We start from the raw sequence: 20,217 nt of genomic DNA, 5'->3' as shown, positions 1-20,217 counted from the left end.
CATTTTGAGAGACTTATGATGGCAAGGGATTTGGAGTCAGATTTGATGCCGGGAAAACAAGCTGAAAAAAATAATGATTGATCGTTGAAGTACCAGTCCAAATTTAATGATTTATAATTGAATGTGACAAAGAACAAACAAACTTTTTATGCTTTTTCATGTGGTTATTTGGATATTTTTCCTATGGAGGGTTTGAATACCCTTTTTTTTCAAATAAAGTGTTTAAGCCAAAATATGTTTATAATGAACACACAACTCTTAATTATGGATCGATTAAAAACCTCCTATTTTGTTGTTCTATTAATCCACAGTGTACAACAAACAGCATAACACCGCAGAACATTCCTTAAACACGAGTATCTCGCTGCTCACATTCCGGAAATGAAATGCGCGTAAAAAATAACCCCCATTAAAAGCCACCTACGCCTTCCACGAAACAGCTCTAATTGTGCTCGAGCAGCCCGAGGGCTTTCCCGCAATGGTAGGGGGGACGGAGCATATTTTTATTGCTTTTCCAACCCTTTCGATTCCGGAACGAACGATTTCCCCGGGGCAAACACCACCGGAACACAGGGGCTTGCAAATTCTAATAAACGATGGTACACAATAATTTCTCACCCCCGGAAAACCAACCTCCCCACCAAGCTGGGGGAAACATTCGCGATTTCTTTCGCTATCGCGCGAGGAAATCCAGCTGGATGAATGCAGGAAGGCTTAACCCTTCGCGCCAACCCAAACGTGCGTCATATCCTGCGGGCGCACGGAAGCTAAGCAAAATAAACTCATCGTTTCGCTTTGCTTCGTGCGGTTCGCAACGCTTTTCCTTCCTTGCAAGAACGAGAAGGCAGGATGTGGGTTTTCTTTTCTTCATCACTTTTTTCCGAAAGAATGCAAAAGGAGTACGCAGGGTCGCTCATCTCAAGGCCCCTCGATTGCCCCAGGGCCAATTGGAGGAGGGAACACGCACCCTCACATACACTCACAGACACATGCACACCTGAAATAACTGCAAATTACGATTTCCCGTCGACGATTTTCCTAATTAGGCAATTTTTTCTCACCATTTCACCGGCTTTCACTCACGCACCTCGCGGCTCCCCTTCGAAGATCCTTTTGGAAGCTGGAAAAAGGGATCCTTCGGGCGGGTTAAATCGTGATGGAAAAAGAAATTTTCTTCTTCCGCGCACCACCCATCGGAAGGTGCAAAAGTTTATAATAGACAACCATTCTTCGCACGGTGGGCATTGGGTCAGGATAAAAATAAAGTAATCTGATTTTATATTCTCGCAAAACATAAATCGCGATGTGATTCAAACTACAAAACAAACTAAAATGATTTGAAATATTGATAGCTTTTTTCATTATCTAAAATGTAACGTTTATAGTGTAAATTGATTTTTATTTTCATTGTTCTACAACATTTTCATTGAATACGACCAAAATTAACATGTTGTTTATAATCCAGAACCATTTAGAAAATTCATTTATTCCTGCGCTAAATTTATTGTTTATTTTGATTGATGAATTTTGTACCGGTGAATTTAAGTGTATTATTTACTTTAATGTCCACCGCATCTTAATATAAATACAGCTATTCGTGTGAACACATGAAACATTTTTGCCAACCATAAACCGAAATGTCTATTGTGCGTTGGTGAAAGGATGCTCGATGCGAGAAGATCTTCACACTCAAACATTCCGTCCACTTGCAGACACACGATGACGATAAAGATGATTGTGATGGTGGAAGAAATCTGTTTAAGGTATATGTGTTTCTTCCGCCTTCTCTTATTTTTTTTTCTAACCGGAGGGTAAAGAAAGTTTAAAACGAGCTTTTCTCTTCTACGGTAAAGAAAATATTCTTCCTTATGAAAACATGCACACAAGCACACACACACACACACACCCACACTGGAGCAAAGGTGTGACGGACGGAAAGGTAACCTGTTGGAAAAGAAATTTTTTTAACTTCCCGCACGCTCCGTTGCGTCCGGTGAGGCAGCCGAGGGAAAATTGTCTCCCGAGACTCCGAGCGACTTCCGCACGAAGGTGATGCGCAGCAGCTTCGTTTCCCTTTCATTGTTCTCACTACCGCTACCTCCGCACCTCACCTCTCCGAATCTTTCCCACCCGTTGGTTTTGCGGCTCCGAAAGCAGGCGTTAAATATTTAATTAAAACTTCGCCACGAGCAAAACCGAAAAATCGTCCAACGGAGACTTGGGTTTTCCGCTCCCCAAGGAAAACGGGGTGAGTGAGCGGGGTTGGTGTTCAGCGAGAGGGGAGGGGGAGGGGAGTTGGAGAAAGGTTCAAGACTGATAAGTTAGCGTTTGCCGCAGGTACTACTCGGCTCCCGCATCCCGGCACACCCCTCCCTGTTGGGAAAAACCTCTTCAATACGGTGTGGAAAAAGTTTTCCATCAGGTGTCGGGCCCAGGTGAAGAAGCGCAGTGGGGTTAGCGAATACAGGGGGTCAATTTGTAGTCGGGGATCGGGTGAACGTTCGAGGAAAAAATGATTACCATCCGTGTGTTTTCCGCAATGCCGGGGGTTCGTTTGGAGTCACAATTAACTCCTTTCCTTTTGCGAGTCCCGTTCGTCCAGTTCCCTTGAGGAGCAGCAATTGGGAATTTTCCCGGAAAAAGAAAATCTAGAGACCGATTATGAAATCTCCACCCGCAAGGAAGGCTCAACGATTTCCCGGGAACACTCGTCGGTGGGGAATGGAAATTTAGAATTCTTTTTCATACCAAACGTCAGGGAGAAAACCAGTTGCCCAGCAGCGCGTCGGCGAATGTCGTTTATCTGATAATGCGGTAAAGGCTTACTACCTCCTGCCCAAGTGCCACACGGGTTCAATCCTTTACCACTACGATCTTTCTCTCTTTCTCTCTCCTTTTCTGGTAGGTTTTTCGCATGAAACGATGCGGTACTGATCCTGATCCTGATTAGGGAAGTACAATGTAACGGGAAAATGCCGCACGGCATTCGGTATCGAATCGCAACCGATCTCGATTTGCTTCCCCGGAGAAGCCCTTCCGGGGCCAATCTGAAACTGGAAGCAATTTTAAGTTTTACCCGTCTCCACCACTATTATTATTTAAAAGGGCTCCAGGGACAAGGGAAGGAGACCAAGCCTGTATACGATGGGGACAACTATCTTGGGAAATTTGATGATCCAAAACTACACTTCAAAACTCTCGTCAACTATGCTAATGATTGACGAAAAGGAATCAACGCTATCACGACGTAATCTATCGTTCGGGTTTCATCAATGCCAGGAAATTTGCTTCTGGAGCTCCTCCTACCAAACAGAGTTTTAACGACTGCGGGCCACGCTGCGACAGTAAAAGCCCGGAAGCCAAAGGCCTGAACCTTTAGGATTCCCCTTTGGAAAGCCTTCAATCGAATTCTCCTAATTCGTAACGGCTTCTCGTCGTTTAAGTTGGAAACTAGTAGTTCTTATCTAAGAATGGTTCATTTTGAATTTTAATCACTCATTGATAGCGATTTTGAACCCCTCTTTCAGTGGTGGGTGCTCAACCATGATGTTTAATGTTATAAAATTTCATTAGGAAGAACTTGTTTTAACCTAATTCCCAATCTTCTTGCGGGCATTATAAAAAAATCTGACTAATATTTTTGAATGTTTTGTTTGTGAAACGAAAACTGAAGGCAATAGGTACAAGTGTTATAGTATAGTTTTATATAATTTATTCCATTGGAATATAAGAGATAAGTATAAGAATCTGGTATATTAAAGAACATACTCTTCAAGGACTCTATTTATATTAGCTTTATTTAAAATAGACGTAAAAATGTAACTAGCGTTCATACACATAATGTGATAAGCATAACAGCAGTGACTTTCTATGTATCCAAAGGAAACTATTGTAAGCCTACAAGTGATGTTCGAATACCCCATTTATGCCAAAGAAGATTCTTCTATTTTAAGGAATGAGTTGGTCCGTCCTTCTAGTTCTTTCTCGAGAAAATTATTATCAAGGAGACAGAACAAAAGAAGAACAATGAGCAATTTTTAGTTTTTTTGTAAAATTAAACAATCAACGCAAATCTTACTTGCTCCATCGGTTTGTTCTGCCCTCAACTACCCTATTTCCATTTTTTCATCCGATGAAAAATGATTTTTATTTTCTTATGAATTTATAGTCTTCCTAAGCTGGCTCGATGGAAGCATTATTTTCTGTAAACAAGAACACGATGCTTGATAGCAATATCCTAAGGCTATGAGCACCCTTTATTTGTTCCCTTTGCCAGACAGTAACAAAATCACCCTTTCGCTACATGAAGGATCAGGCTAATTTTTCTTCCTCGGTTTATCGGTTCACTCCGTGCCGTGTTTTCGAAGGGATATTAGCAAGAATATTTGAATAGATCGATTCGATGTCGGTCCTTTGTTTGATTCGTGGAACTCCCGTTTACCGAGCTCATTTTGTTGGCCATTGTTTTCCATCCGAATAATACAATACCTAATACCCTTTTCTTCTCGATCGAACATGATCAATGGTTCAATTTTTTTCCCGTCCACTTGTTTCTCATTATTATTTTTTTTTATTGGGTTCCAAAGACCCCACCCAATCCGCCAAGCTGCCCGATATTCGAACCCTCGATGTTGTTATGCCTATTTTTCCGGGAACTGATTTTCCGCCCGAGCGGGTGCGTTACCATTTCTTTCAATTCGCTGTATCTACTTAGGTTTTTGACAAATGGTAAAAAGATATTTTCCCCTCCGGATTCATCCCTTTCCCTCCCCCTTCCCTATCCTCTTGACCAATAGTGGGGAAAAATAACGGTTTCAAAGAGGCAAAGAAAAGAAGATCCAAACACCAGCACCAACAGCAAAGGGTCGAAATCGAAGCAAAAACAAACAAGGGTGTGCAGCGAGCAGATGAGCTGCCGGGGGACGTGAGAAGTCGTCGTACGAAAATGGATGGAAATGGGTGGAAGTTAAAGTAAATATCTTGCCTGCCATGTCCAGTTCTACGCTGAAGGGGTTAAACCAATCGTGCGGACGTGAAAAGAAGGGCACGTGCACACCCGTGCTGGGTGACCACCATCGACAATGCCGTCTCATCACTTTTCCGATCCACGAGTGGAATATAAACAAATGGAGAACGATGAGCTCAACGGTGATGGGAATAAATTAAATAAAGTTTGAGGGTGTGACATTTGCAAACTAAAATTCTTTTTACGTTAAAGGAAACCGTTATGTGTGAGTAACTGAAAATATGTATTCAATAAAGTATCAAAAGAAATCTAAATGGAATAGCTATAATAAAACTTTCCCTCAGTCTCACGTACATCACTGTGAAACTATACCTCTCACGCACCTTATCTCATTCCAAATCGTTCGTCTTTCGTTCGTTCGAAGTTCGGAGGCAAAACGAGAGCCACCTTTTCTTTACCTTTGTACATCAAACTAACGCAAAGAACCTTTTTTACGGCTGGAAAACCTTCCGAACAAAAAAAAACAAGGAAAACACAGAATAAAAGCACATCATCAATCATAATTTTGATTTTCCCTTCGCAACGCAGCGCATTGCATTTCCCATATCTATCTATCCTTTCGGGCGGGGGAAAAAACGATCATCATTCACTTTCCGTTCCTTTCGGGGGAGAGCATTTTCCACCGGCAAGTCAAGACGCATTTTCCAGCCCTCTGCTTCCGGGTAGGGAGTGGTGGATAAAATTTCCATTTCTGACATGCTGAGCCAATTCAAGCTCCGTCCGTCGTCCGCTCGTCGGGTTTTCCTTGTTGATCTTTGCTAAATTTTCCCCCCTATCGCCCGGGAATGCTGCAACTGTGCCGATGCTATATCGTTTGCTACCTGTTGTTGTGGTATGTGCCCTCCGGGAACGGTATACGATCCCCTGGATCTGGTGCACCTGAACCCAGGCCTCACACCACTCTTTTTCAGATGTGGAAGCTCCATACCGCAGAAGGACATCAGGATCCTTCCCATACCATCTCCTCGGGAAAGGCAATCTCTGCATTTTAGCAAAACGCAAAAACTGCAACAAGGCACGTGGCTCTAAGAATGTAGAGGGGGAGGTAGGGAGAACGACAAAAAAGGACGCTCATTTAAATTCACCGACTGTCGTCGTCGTCCTCGGTCGTCGGTTCGGCTCAATCCCAGGCTCGAAACTCGAGGAAAAGAGTCGGCCCCCTGTTCGGAGCCTTTAATTTCTTGATCTCGTTCGGGCGTTTTTTTTTTCTCCGTGGGGTTTGTTGTTGAGTTATGCAAATCACTGTTGACATGATTCCCATTTCATCTAATTCCTTTTCCTTTCTGCTCGTCGGCGAACGAACGCAAAGGTCGGTTGTCAGCCAGCCGGTGGGTTTTCCCGAGACTTTTGTTTGGTTTGTTTGCCTTACATCCAAGTACTCGCGCTTCTGGGTGAAAAAAAAAGAAAACCCGAAGGGGTTATAGGTTCGGGCGCGCACCGTGTGGACGTTTGTCAACGATAAATTATGCCAAAACGCGGGGTGGCATTCATCTGCCAGGACAACGTCTCAACCCCAATTCGCGCAGGAAGGTGGTTTTCGCCTCGCTTCGCTCAAACTGTCAGCTTGCATCGTGTGCGCTTTCGATGGTCAAAAGTGACAGCTGTCGGGTTTTCATTTTTTTTTTCGTCGTTGTTCCTCTTGCGAACGAATTAAACATTTATGAGAAGGCAGGAAAAAATGCACGACCGTGGTCCTTCAAGCCAATGCGACTCTTTTTCCGGATGGTTTCGCATTTGCAATTTTTGGTGGAAAGAAAGAGGCCGAGGTTTGTGAAAAACAGTGGTACTTTTCTCCAAATAAAGAAACATATTTTTCAACCTATGTATTTGACACAATAAAGTATGTATAATTGCTAACAGCAAACAACGGTTTTACGAGTCGAAAAATCAGAAACACGCCAGCGACGATTGGGGAAGATGTGTGAACTGGTGACGTACTGACCACAGGACAAAATGAGGATAGAAAAAACGTTATCCATCGAGTTGCAGAAACATTTTAATGGGAATTACCCAAATTGTTTGTCCAATTGTTTGATGCACTTCGAACTTTTCCTAATCCAGTTGAGATATTACGCTCTTGTGTTGTTTCTTCCATGATGGATTGAAAACATATTTTGTTTGTTTACGTGAGCAACCGATTTTAGGAAATTTGCCCAATTCATTTTGTGAACACAAAAACTCCTAAGCTAATGGACGCACGACCAAACGAAAACTCTAAATTAGTTCCCGCAAATATTGTTCCTGGAACTGAAAACGGCCCTTGTTCCGGTTCCCTGCTGCGAGCTGCTTAAGGTTCCCGTGTTCCGGTCTGTTACAAAACTTGAACGGAAAACGAAAATTAAAAGGGAAGTTTACCATCGCCATCGGTGAAACCGGAAACGAAATCGAATCAAGTGGACCATGAACCTACGAAAGCCAAAAGAAATTTAAAAAAAAAAAACGAGGAAATAAAATGCCCCCCACCACCAGAGCACCATTTTCAAACGTGGGGCTGGATGGGAGTTGATGAAAAGTCCTATTAATGATGTGTAATTAAAAAGGAAAACCGACATTATTTGCCACATCGCTGGGAAGTGAAGCAGGCGGGCTTCGCTGTACACCGGGAACTTTCTTCGCACCGTTTCCAGGATCAAAGTGGATCAAAACCCGGTACGCGCTCTTGAGCAGAAAAAACGGTCCGGGTGGAGGTCGGGAAAATTCAACCCCGGTACAGGAGCGGGAAGGATCTTTGGGGCGAAGAAATTTTCCCACCTTGTCCTTCCCATCGCAGCCCAATTGTACCGTTGTTGTGCGGCCGGCATCTTCATCATCAAAACCTCATTTATCGGTTGATTCAATTTCTTTTCGCTCGCTATTTGTTGGAAAATTTTTAATGACGCCTTCCGTCGGCGGGTCGGTCTTAAGAGAAAGAAAAAAAAAACATAAAAAGAGGAAACGCACAGCGCAAATACTTTCTCTCGGAAATGGTGTACAAAGTATGGAGGGGAAATCTCCGGATGAAGGGAAAACGAAAATCAAGGTACAACTCAAGCTAAACACTGTGGAGTGAAATGAAGGCAAAGTGACGATGAAGAAAACTTGCCAAATCCCTCCTTCGAACGCTTCCCAAAGCAGTACTGCTTCGAACCAACACAGAGAAAGGATCCCTTCGGGACGGCCCCAAACACATTCTTCTGATCTTTTTCATTTCCTGGCGTGTCCCTCGCATTGTGCTTCCGGTCTACGAATTTCTAATTGCAGTACCAGCCGGGTCCTTTGGCCTGGCCGGGTTTTTGGCGCACGGCGAGTGACCTGCCGGACCTGCACGCTTGTACTCGAGGTTCCCGGTGCCTCCTCGATGCCCTACAGGCGGGGCAGCATAAGGAATGTACGATGTCTCATAAATAAATAATCTGGAAGCGAATTCACAATGAGGAAATTAAACTTATCATTAGCAGTTTCCGGTAATTGTACCGACCGCAAAATTAGACTCAATGCCTACGGGAAGACACCGTTACACCGTGGGAGTTGGTCTGTAGAGTTCTATAAGTTCCATTGGGACTCTTAAAAAATAAAATTTATTCGATGCAAAGACAAACAAAATGTGTACCCTTGAAAGTAAAATGTTGATTTCAACTGAACATTTGAGTTGATTGAATCTTATTTCGATAAAACCAAAAGAGATTCTTCTTGAAAAACATGTTTCTGGTACTGATTTTTCACTTTTTAATTTAGAGCTGTTTGCATTTTAGTTTTTTGCTTTCTTTACCATCGTAATTTTCGAACATCTCCAAGAACTGTTGGAAACAAAGTTAAAAAGTGTATTTGTTCATAACACATAAGCCCCACAAACCGATAGTATAAATTCAATTCTTTCACCGAGGTTGCGTACAATATTTTTCAAAACGCATATTTTGACATAATTTTGCACTGCCTCAACTACTTGTTTCAATTATCCCTAATAAAAAAAAAGAACTAGCATATTAAAACGAATGTTCTGTAGAACACATGAAAAATGAACCAGTCAAAAGGACGTGCAAAAATCTGTTGAAACTGCCATTTCTATTATGTATAGGACGTACGAGTTCAATTCACTGTCTTTGTTTGGGTGGTACTATTGACAAACAATAGCCGTTATGTTAACTACAAAACTCTATCAAAACTTTTTAATAGAAGCAATCGTAAACTGATAGAATTTTAGATATATTTTTACTTGGCTTTGCTTAAATGTATTGATTTTTACTTTACTTGACGCTCTGTGTTGTTAGGGGTTAATGTAAATAGGATTTCCATTATTTTCACTTTTTTTAAACAATTTATTACGAAAAAAAAACTAAATTTTAAAAAAATATTGATGTCAAAAGCATTCCTGTTTGATAAGACCTTACAATTAGACAATTTAATTTGAATTACATCGTTACATGTTTCAAGCACTCCGTTAGTTTATTCTTCACTGGAAGGTTCGATTCGTTTGTTGCCAAACCATAAACGTGTATCAGCTAACATTGTTCGCAGCAAAAGATTCACAGAAACTGAAAATTGTTCTTTAAATGTCGAATATCCGTTTGCTCTATCATTGAAGCATTATGTGTTCGACAGAAAGTTTATTTTCCCATCCAGAACACGCTTCTCCCCTCTGGAAGCCCTCTGGTGGTTCGAGGCGATTCAAAGTAGATAATCAACTGCACGCACCTTTGGTCCACGCGCCTTTAAAACAGTTGTTTAATACGAGATTTCGAAAAGAAACCCCATCCCGAGGTGCCTTTAATCCCAAGCGCTGCTGGCTGCCCCTATCGGCATCTATAATCTTGCATCTGACACTTCCATTCCGTTCCGCAGCATCTCGTCGCAGCATTACTTTCATTTTCCAATGCCCACCCCTTGGAAGAAGAAAACTCCCCCTGCCCGTCACACCGGCACCCAGCACAGTAACTTTCACCTTAAAGGTGGTCTTAAAGAGGCTACACACTTTCCTTTCCTTAGGAAACCCGGTTTAGGTTTGCTTCTGCTTCCTTGCGGACGAGGGGTGAATGCCCGTTCTGCTCGATCGATTTGACTTCGTTAATGGATGGAAAAGCCGGCTCTCGAAGGGACCTTCTTGCAAGTCCTGTATTTGTGGATCCTTGTGCCGCTTGCATCCCGATGGTTTGCCGAGTGTGAACGCGGAATGCTGACCGCATCGTCGCAATCGGGGTGAAACCAAAGGTAAACTCGTTCCTCAGACGGCAGTTGCATACGAAATCGGGAACCGGGAAGAAAAAAACCAACACAAGAACAGCATCTTAAGGCGCGCAGCTGGCTGGTCAGTGTAGTAATCGAACACCCCTTTTTTCCCCGGGCGGGTTTTCTCTCCGCAAGGACTCGGCAAGGCGCAAACCCATTTCCGAGGCATATCAATCATGGCTCGTTCAACTTCACGCCACACTACCGGTTGTTCCTCTGTTTGACCTGTCGGCCCTCGGTTAGGGCCGAAAAGTAAAATGTATCCAATTTCACTCGGACGCTCGTCACCGTCGCCGGAAAAGCCGCCACCGAACCGCTCGCTACTTCGGTAGACAAACAAAAAAGGGATAGAATAAAGGGGTCAACAGTGTTGCAGCGATGGACAGGACAAATGGACATCATCTTCTATCAAACCCTGGGCTGGAACGTCGCGTTCGAGTCCGCTGATGTTGGTTTTACGTTTCAATTTTATTCCACCGCCCGTCGGAACGAAGGATCCGGCCAGGAAATCGGGGAAAGATTGATGACGACGACGACGACGACGATGGCGACGACTGATGGGTTTCGGAAAGCCATCCTCGGGTGATGGTGATAGGATTATCCATAAGTTATGTAAACATGCCGAACGGGGATCGATCTACGCAGCAGAGAGGGACAAGGAAAAAGTAAAACAAAATGAAAACAAACTTCCCTCCCCTTTCCCACACGCTCTCCAGCAGCTCCACCTCCAGCAAACACCACCGATGGGCTTCGGCCATTTCGAAAACGGCAGCTTGAAAAATTGTCCAAATAGGCCAAAAATAGCCCAAAACCCATCCAGCGCCGGTTCCGTTTGTTTAGGGCCAGCGCAAAACGGCTTCTTCAGCGCGATGGAAAATTATGCCGTGGCCTGCCAAACCGAAAGCCGGGGCTCCGGTCTTTATTGGTTTCGCGTGCGGTTTCGGAAAAGCGGGCGAGGAGGGGAGAATTTCTAAATTTTCATCACCAACCCACCCGGTGGAGGTGGAAATGGGCGAGCATTGTTTGCTGTTGTGACTTTTGTTTTCCCGTACCCCGTTTTCCCCCTTTTTTGTAGCTAAACTTTGACAAAAAAAAACGCTTCCTACAAACACTGGACGGGGACGCAACAGTTTTTCTCGAGAGAGCGAAATGATTTTGATGACCATGATGAATTTTAACACAACGTATTTTAAGGGCAGGAAGGAGAAATCACTGACAACCACTCACACACACACACACTGGTAGCAAGGATAAAAAGGATAAAACAAACAACCTTCCGGTTTGGTGAGGAAAAGTACACGAACAACCATCGCTCTTGTAAGAGAAAGACGGGTTTTCACGGGCTTGATTGATTCCGTGCTTTGTTTGTTTCGCTGATATTTTTCCGATAAAATCAATTCTGCTATCGCATGCGTGGAACCGGCGGATTATGCATGCCTTGGCAAACAATCGTTATGGCGAAGGGTGAACGTTGTGTACAGTGTAAGTTATGCTTACACTGCCCTAGGGTGAGAGCTTTAACGAGAGGATTTTATGTTGAGATGGAACGGAATCTCGTTTTGTCATCATTTGGCAGTCGACTTTTCCTTAGTGATTTTCAAATTTCTTGTAATTTGGAGGGAAATAGAGAATTAGAAAACTCATGCTCATTCACATTTCCATAACTGCTCGAAGTGAATACCGTACATTTAATTTTCTTTATGCTATTGTGTTAAGCAATTTAATTAATATAATTTTCTTTATGCTATTGTGTTTTGTTGATATCGCTTGAATTTGAATTTAGTAAAAACATACATCTCATGGAAATGAAATGAATCATTGTTCTACCTTGTTGCTCAAAACATGCCTTAAATATGCTTTGTTTCTATAATCATAATAACCTTTTTTAACACTTCAAATAATAAGCCTTTATGTTGGGTTCTTTAGATGACTATTCTCATTATATTTAACGTAAAAAAAAGCTTCAAACATCGATTGCCATGCTAAATTCATCGCTGATTGTTGACATTGGATAGATGTTATAAAGTGATGAGTAATAGGATAATTTTGGTAGGTTTATTCACGATTGAAAGGATAGAAAAGTGGGTTTTTGCTTTTAATTTTCTTTCATTTTCGTTGCACTCTTGCTGAATTGAAAAGATTCCTGAGACTAAATAAAATGGTTTCTGTATTTTAGTATTTCAGCGATTTTATTATCTTCTTTACTTTTACTCTTTACTCGATTTATCGACACAAACTCGTTTAAATGAGTTCCTGATAGTACGTAAAGATTTTTACAAATAGCTTCAACAGTGTAATAACTTTTATCGTGTAATTTATTAAGTTTTGCCAGTTGTTGCCGTCGCGTTTCAGTTTGCATTCAACTATTTGCTGGAACATTTTAACCAGTGGTCATCTAATCTACATCGATAGCTTAAGATATCCAAACCTACGGGTATTAGTTCGTATCATAATCTCTTCGAATAGATATCAGCAGGAGCGTAAGGTAACGCCGTTCGTTGCCGAACCCGATGGAATTCAGTTCCGATCCAGCTTTGCCGCAGGAAACAGCTCGAACCACCAAGGCACCATGAGCTACACGATGGTAAGCTGCATGTTATCGACGCTGCTGTGTTTGGCCGGTAAGGTTTATCTACGTACCCGAGAAAACCACGGGTGTGACGTAACTCGCATTTGTTCGCTTTCCACTAATTGATAACGGAACAACATTAGTTATCGTATTGCAGGGGGTGGGGCCCGGGTTGGCGCAACCGGGCGGGCTGGCCGGAACGAACATCACCAACGTGACCTACGTGACCAACATTACGCACGTTATGCCTGTCGCCGTGCCACAACCGTCCAACGGAACCGGACCGACGCAAACAATACTTTCCCCTGGCGGCAGTTTGCCCCCGTTGGCCACTACGCCGCCCCCGGTGAATGTGACCACACGCTGGGAACCGATTCCGCACTACCAACTCCCGCATTATGACCCGACCGGGAAGGTGCTGTGGTTTCCGCGCATCATCGGTGGATCGCTGGCGACGAGCGGTGAGTTCCCGGCCATGGTTTCGCTGCAGCTGAATCGCAACTCGGCGCACGTTTGTGGCGGTACGCTGCTGTCGATGGGTCAGGTTCTGACGGCGGCCCACTGTGTAACCGATGTGCGCGGTGTGGCCAATCCTCCAGCACAGGTTCGTACGCGAAAATGCGCATCTTCAAGCAATGGCAAGCTAATGGCAATATCGCTTCGTGTCTCATTTTGCAGTACCAAGTGATGGGAGACGATCTGTTCGTCCTGCCGCAGATGGGAAATCCGAGCCGGCAGGTGCGCCCGGTTCGATCCATCACCGTGCACCCGCAGTACGATGCGGCCAGCTTTGCGAACGATATCGCCATCGTGCGGTTGGCGTCCGAGTTCCGCAAAACGGGGACGTTCTTCCCGGCGAAACGTATCCAACGAGCACCGACGCTCGGGGATCGGTGCAGCCTGGCCGGGTGGGGTGTCACCACGGAGCACTCGTCCGTCATGAGCCCCAATCTGCAGCGCATCAACGTGGTCATCAGCGACTTTGGGTCGTGCAATACAGCGTTCGACCAGATGCTTACCAAGGGGATGCTCTGTGCGGCCGCTCCGGGACGGGACGCTTGCCAGGGCGATTCTGGGGGTGCGTTGTTGTGTGCCGGTGGACGTGTGGCGGGTATCGTAAGCTTTGGGGCGGGCTGTGCCAAACCCAACATTCCCGGCGTGTACGTGGATGTTGTGCACTACGAGAAGTGGATCAATGGTGTTTTGAAGAACGGTGGACGAAGGGACACGGTTGGATATTTGATCGGAGTGACTATCGTTTTCTGGTGCTTAAGATATATGCTTCTAAAGTAAACTAGGCTAGAGCATTAGACTGTGCGCGTTAAACATAGAGCGTTGGATAAGAAATAAACATACGTTCCAATAAGGTTCCAGAGAATAACCTACAATTGACCTCTTATGGGTGTGTTTCGATAACATCTAACTTCAGCCGAAAATGTATTTTTTAACAGTTCACGAATAGTATCGGAGCTTCACTTTACGACTACTCGGTAACACGTGATAATCTACAACCACTAACGATAGGTTATGTCACCCAAAAAGATACGGTTTTGCCAAATTTAGCTCAACGCTGTCCAGCGTAAGCGTTTGCTTCCTCACGGACGACACTTATCATAATCTCCCGTGAGATAATCCGTGCGCGTTTGAATGCGTTGACCTCAGCGGTGCGGTGCCCGCTCTGGGCATCGTCAGTCAAATCGTAAACTCTGCCGGACGGACAATAACTGCTTACATCACACTCGCTCCCGTCACTCTCTCTCTCTCGGCCCGATGGTATCGGCCGAGATCGGAGACCTTTCCAGTGGTTAGCCTAGCCCAAACGAACCGACAGCCAACACCCGACCGACTCGTAGCGCCACGATGCAGAAGCACCGATCGGCGGTCTCCGTTCACTACACGCACCCAGTTGGGCCAGGGCCACACGATGGGCTCAGGGTTCGGTGAACGCGCGCGCACCGTGATGCAATCTACAGAAGACAACGGCGGCGGTTGTGAATTTCGGCTCCAGACTGTCGTGCAACGCCACGTACACATCCGACGACGCACCTCTAGGTTTTGGAAGGGGACGCGTGCGAGATCATCCACACAACACCAATTGCAGCTAGCCAACGCAAAGCCACACGTGTGTGAGCCCGAGCCGGACGATCGTTTGGTTATTTCATCACTTCAACTTCCACCGAAGCGCCAGGCACGGTGCGGCCATTCACGCCGGAGGCCATTCACCTCTCGGATGCAAAATAGCTGCGCGCGGTTAGATGACGATGATGATGATGGTCGGACCCAGTTGCCTACGCGTGTAGCGTAGCAACCGATCACCGACGTGTGTGCACTCGATCGGATTCGATACGGTTTCGAAACCTTCCGATCTCTGTGTCGTACTTTCTTTGCATCATCACCATACTGGACCGAGCGGATCTGTGCTGGACGCTGTTGCTAGGGACGGAGACATTTCCATCATCTCCGGTCCGAGATCTACTTCGGGAGGCCATTGTCCCACAGTCCTGGGACCGATTTCCATAATCGTCACTCGGTGGCGAATCCGAAATGAACACTTGCCAGACGGCGGGCAACGTCCGACCCCGAGAAGCAGCCGCGAAAGACCTGACGATGTAAATGACCTCCACGCTTTGCACTATTGTCACAGAGCGGCCGTCTTTCGAAACCAACCGGCAGCAGCATCAGCAGCAGCATGCCATTAAACGTCCATCGCTCATCGATAGAATCCACGCTTTCTTCCTCCTTTCGTCGGCCGGGGGGGAGGAAAAACCAAGGCGCATCCATTTGAGGACCTAGTTTTAGCGCGGATCTACTTCCCAGTCTTCCCAAAACCAAAAACCTAACAACACAACCAGCTGCAGCCCATTATGTTCGTTGGAAATCATAATAATCGTAATGAATTTTAATGGTTTTCTATTAAAAGTGCAAACGCACAAATGGGTACCGGGCAAACCCTTACCGCTGTGTCCCTTGCGTGTCGCCAGTCCCCACAGAAAGCCGAAAAAGGGGTTTGGAGCGCGTGTTGCCTTTTTTTCATTCGTTACATATTCCAGCGAGCCCGTTGTCACCTAATGAGCGAATTTTACGACCGCACCAAAACGCACCGGGTGAACCTGGTCAGGTTAGGCGAGTAGGTTTCGTATGGTTTTTTTCTCTGGCTGGTCGGTTTTTAATTTAGAACAACTATTAACCACCAAGTGCCTCCGATGGGCCTCAGTGACTGTTGCCGGTTGCCGGTGGAAAACAGATTATTTATTGGTCCCGGCTGGAAAGCGCAGGCAGCCAAACGCACTTTGGCGCTTCGCCCGGTGACAGTTGACAGCTTGATTTTCAACGGCGGCTCTGGGGCACCTCGCTAGCGTTCATTGTTATGACCGCACCGACACCACCGCTGGACCATGAGGTCCTTTACGATTATGGGCCGCCATGTTCACCGGGCTCGTTTTTTTTCTGTTCCCAAAACGCCACGGGCTAACCCTTTCGAGTGCAACGGTTTGGACAGCTTTATGACACCACTCCAAACGTCCACCATGTCCTCCTCACCTTCCCACTCCGGGCGACCGGCGAGTCGTTAGATGCAACTGGCAGCGTTCCCTCGTGGCATGACATGGGTTAGAATCAGCCACAAATGACACACGGCGCGCGTGCAATACTGGACGGCGCAATTAAGCTCGTTATGGAAATAAATTTCTACTATAAACTTCTTCGGTTTTTTTTTTGTTTTGTTTTGTTTGACATGTTCACGCACAGGTCGGCGTCACGCATCGGCGGGGGTCGTAGGGACACGCACATCGTGACGCAGGATGGCACTGCGGTCCCTACGATGGCTCTCACTCTCTCTCTCTCACCGAAACGGTCGTTACTTCCGAAAACACCGGTACCGTACGTTTCGATTTTGCCAGCCGGTGCAGGCAGGCAGGCCGGCTTTTGCTGTCGGAACGTTGCAAAATTATTTTATAACCGTCATAACAAGACACGCAACGGTGAACCGGTTGCGGCGCCCGGTTGTGCAGCGAAGGTATAAAATATAGACGGAAATAATATACAATACAGTGCATCAATTATTTTAAAGTTAATTACTTTTCACTGTTTCTGACGCAAAGTTTCAAGTGAGTCATAGACACCAGACTGACGTCATGTGCGTACACTTATCACGCTGGACAATCTGGGTGTGAGAAACTGAACAAAATAATTTTATGAGCTCTAATACAATCTATTTTGTCATTCGTATTTATTTATCGTATGTACAAACAGTTGAGAAGAAGAAAAAATAATTAAATAAATCACTTGTTGCCCAAAACATCTGACAAAATTGCAACATGTATGGGATTAGTAACTGTACCCGCAGATTATTACCACGCGGCAGTATCATAGTCGAAATAATTTTGTTGGACATGTTCTACAAAAATATTTAAACAAAATGGTTTTATATTTTTCTTTTGAGGCGATGTGAAAGTAAAAAAATTTCGTCTGAAGTTTTCTTTTAGTTTTAACGATCAACACTCGGAATACTCCCAAACAATTAAAATGATAGTCTTTCAGTTTATTTTTAATAAGAGGGTTTGTATTGCATACACAAACCAATTACAAAACTATTGTTTTCGGTTATATTCTAAATTTTTGATGTCTTAACTACTCTTTTGAAACTAAAATACTAATTCGTTTGGAAGCGAAATCAAATCAATATTTTGGCTGATTTTTCATCCACAACAAGTAAAACTTGAACAGCACAAGGCGGGTATGTTGTGTGTAGGTGGATATCCTTTAAGGCGTTAATAATTGCTTTCATATGAATATCAAGTTTACTAATATTTGGTATCATTTTCTTTTAAGATTCATGTCGTCTCAATCTACGAACACGTTCATATACTCAGATCAACAGTTCAGGAAGACTAATAACAAACGTCAAAAGCGGGACCAGCACTCTACCCCTCCTTCTGGTACGTGACACCTCCATCAGGCCGCTGTTTCGGGAATTCCTCCGCTTAATAGCTCTGTCACCTAACGTGTCAATTAGGCAGCGCATTCCCAAAGAAATGCGTCCAAAATCAAGCACACGACAAGATGATGAGAAGCTCGCCAGAGGAAGTGGGGGAAACAGACCCGGCAACTGCGTGATGTTTTGAAACTCATTTGCTACATTTCCCCCTCGCCAGCGGTGGGCCGGGGTGGGCCCGAAATGAAAAACATCTTTCCCTCAAAAGTTCAATCAAACTCCATCCATCGCGCATCGCTGCACTCGCTAATGACGGCCACTTACGCCGTCGGCAGAACGACTGACGTCAACAAACGCGGCTTTTCGACACCTTCGCTGACGGCGGTGCGGCACTCTGTTTCTCTCTCGGCGGAATATACCGGTGGCCTACATCGAACTATCTTGCCCCGGGTGACATCGCCAATGGGTGTCTACGATCTACTTCCGGTGGTGGAGAGCAAAAATTGGTCACCGTCTGTGTCCCACGTCGAAAGAATAAGAGTAATACGAGTAAATATCTCAATCAACGAAGACCTACCATTAGGTTACAGCTAACCATTGGGTTTGGCGACAACAGTGACACCGAACCGAAGTGCCACTCTTTCCGGTAAACCATCTCCGAGTGTGTTGTTTCCGTGCCGCCATGATTAGAGAACCAACAACACACACACAGAGCGCCAGCCGGAGGGAATATGAAGTCATCAGCTGCACAGAAGTAACCGTCATTAAACTAGCGTTATCATAAATCATAATCCGCTGTCAATCGTACTCCAATCAGCGAGCCCCGAAGTGTGAGCCTAGATCCTGCGGGAATAGCTGGTGTTCCTCTCACACCATCTTCGGAGGCCTCCGTGATGATGATGATGATGATGATGGTGACCGCCGCTCCTGTGTCCAACTGTGCCTGCGGAAGATTATGAGAAAAAGTAAATTATAGCTGTCTAACATCGTTCCGAAAAGTGAACCCAAATGATACTGTGCGCGGGAGGAACGGTGGTGTTGGTGGTGCTACTAGTTTGTCCTATCGCGTTTGAGTTTTTTTCCCCCCGGTGGTAGGACTGTCCTTGTGCTGTGCCTGGTGTGTCCCAAAAGGCGTCGATGGCCACCACCCATTCCGGTGGTAGTTATTTGTTGACGAGCAGCCATTAGCCATCGGCTCGCCACCGAGTGACAGTGGCAGTAATTATTACTTTTTAATTAGTTCCTTACATGACACATGCGGTACTTTCGGGGCTTCCGGTACTGCCGGTCGTTGTCGTTGCCGGTACGACCCCGGAAAATCCTGAGCGGACGCGGGGTTTGGGTAAGCCGGTTGTGATAAAAATCACGGAACTTTCCGGCTCCCAAATTTGATGTCTTTGCCTCCAGAGCATTCCCTCCATTGGCGCTCAGATGCCTATTGCTGTTGGATGTGTGTGTGTGTGTGTGTGTGTGTGGAAGTGTTCGGTAGGAGTTTTCCCCGAGTAGTAGAGAAGCTCGTAAAAACCATACCCATAGTGACTGCGTAAAACTGAGGATCCGGTGCCAGGAATAGTGTCCTCTCCTCCCGAACGCGTTCGGCCTCCAGTAACTGACTTTCCCACAAACGACTTCGAACCGGGGAAAAAGGACACGGAAAGGAAACCAATTCCGATAGACAAAACACCACCCCCTGTCCGTGCGTGCGTGCGGCACCCCGCCCGAAAAAGTCGTAAAAACTAAAAACATTCCGAACACACATCGATGCACCACATACGCACCGGGGGAACATACACACTCACGCACGCACATGAAGAAAAGTCGTAAAAAATAAACCCCAAAGCAAACAAACCCCCGGGCAGTGGGAGAAACCACCCCCGTCCTCCCCCCAACCCCAAAAGCCATCAAATGGAACTGCTTTGCGCACATGCTGCGACCGGGTCGATGGATGATCTTTCCGTGTTTTCCGCCGGCCGCGCCGCACGTGGAAAAGCGATAGTGTGTGGAAGGAGTAAGGCATCATCGATTCCGACCCCGCCGTCTGCCTCAAGTGGCCTGAAAAGTGACGGAGGGGAAAAGTTTCCAGCTGTGCTCGAAAATTGTTTGTTTGTTATTCTCTCCCATTTCGGACATGATTATTATTATCATCAGCATCAACACGATCATCATCGACGTCGTAATCATTATCAAGCTTCGAGCGTGGAACGGAAAAAGCCAAAAAACCAAACAACCTCCCCCAGCACGCCCGTGTATCGCCCGTGTCGTCATCATCAGCATCATCTGCATCATCGGGAAACGAGCTACGGATAGTTTTTGGATTGGGTTCGGGCGTTCAGTCTACTCCCCGTGGCTCTAAGGGGGCCAGCAGCCATTTGATTGCTTTCAGCGAGACGAGCTGAGGATCGGAGCCGGATCCATCACGGCAGAGACACGATAGAGGAAGAGATCTCATTAACGGCTGCTAAGACCCGCCATAGACTGGCGTGCGTC

General features: G+C 45.5%; 1 protein-coding gene across 1 annotated transcript in view; it reads left to right on the top strand.

The window, feature by feature from the left end:
* Positions 1 to 14,090, top strand: part of LOC131267132 (trypsin alpha-like) — a 48,930-nt gene extending 34,840 nt beyond the window's left edge. Inside the window, exons 2-4 of the mRNA XM_058269913.1 lie at positions 12,695 to 12,812; positions 12,955 to 13,401; positions 13,476 to 14,090. Of these exons, the coding sequence (XP_058125896.1) occupies positions 12,695 to 12,812; positions 12,955 to 13,401; positions 13,476 to 14,090 (1,180 nt within the window). The remainder of the gene's footprint in view (positions 1 to 12,694; positions 12,813 to 12,954; positions 13,402 to 13,475) is intronic.
* Positions 14,091 to 20,217: the final 6,127 nt, after the last annotated feature.

The sequence above is a fragment of the Anopheles coustani genome, chromosome 3 (genome assembly GCF_943734705.1).
Source record: "Anopheles coustani chromosome 3, idAnoCousDA_361_x.2, whole genome shotgun sequence".
NCBI lineage: Eukaryota > Metazoa > Arthropoda > Insecta > Diptera > Culicidae > Anopheles > Anopheles coustani.
The sequence above is the reverse complement of the archived record's forward strand: the minus strand, read 5'-3'. Positions and strand labels throughout refer to the sequence as shown.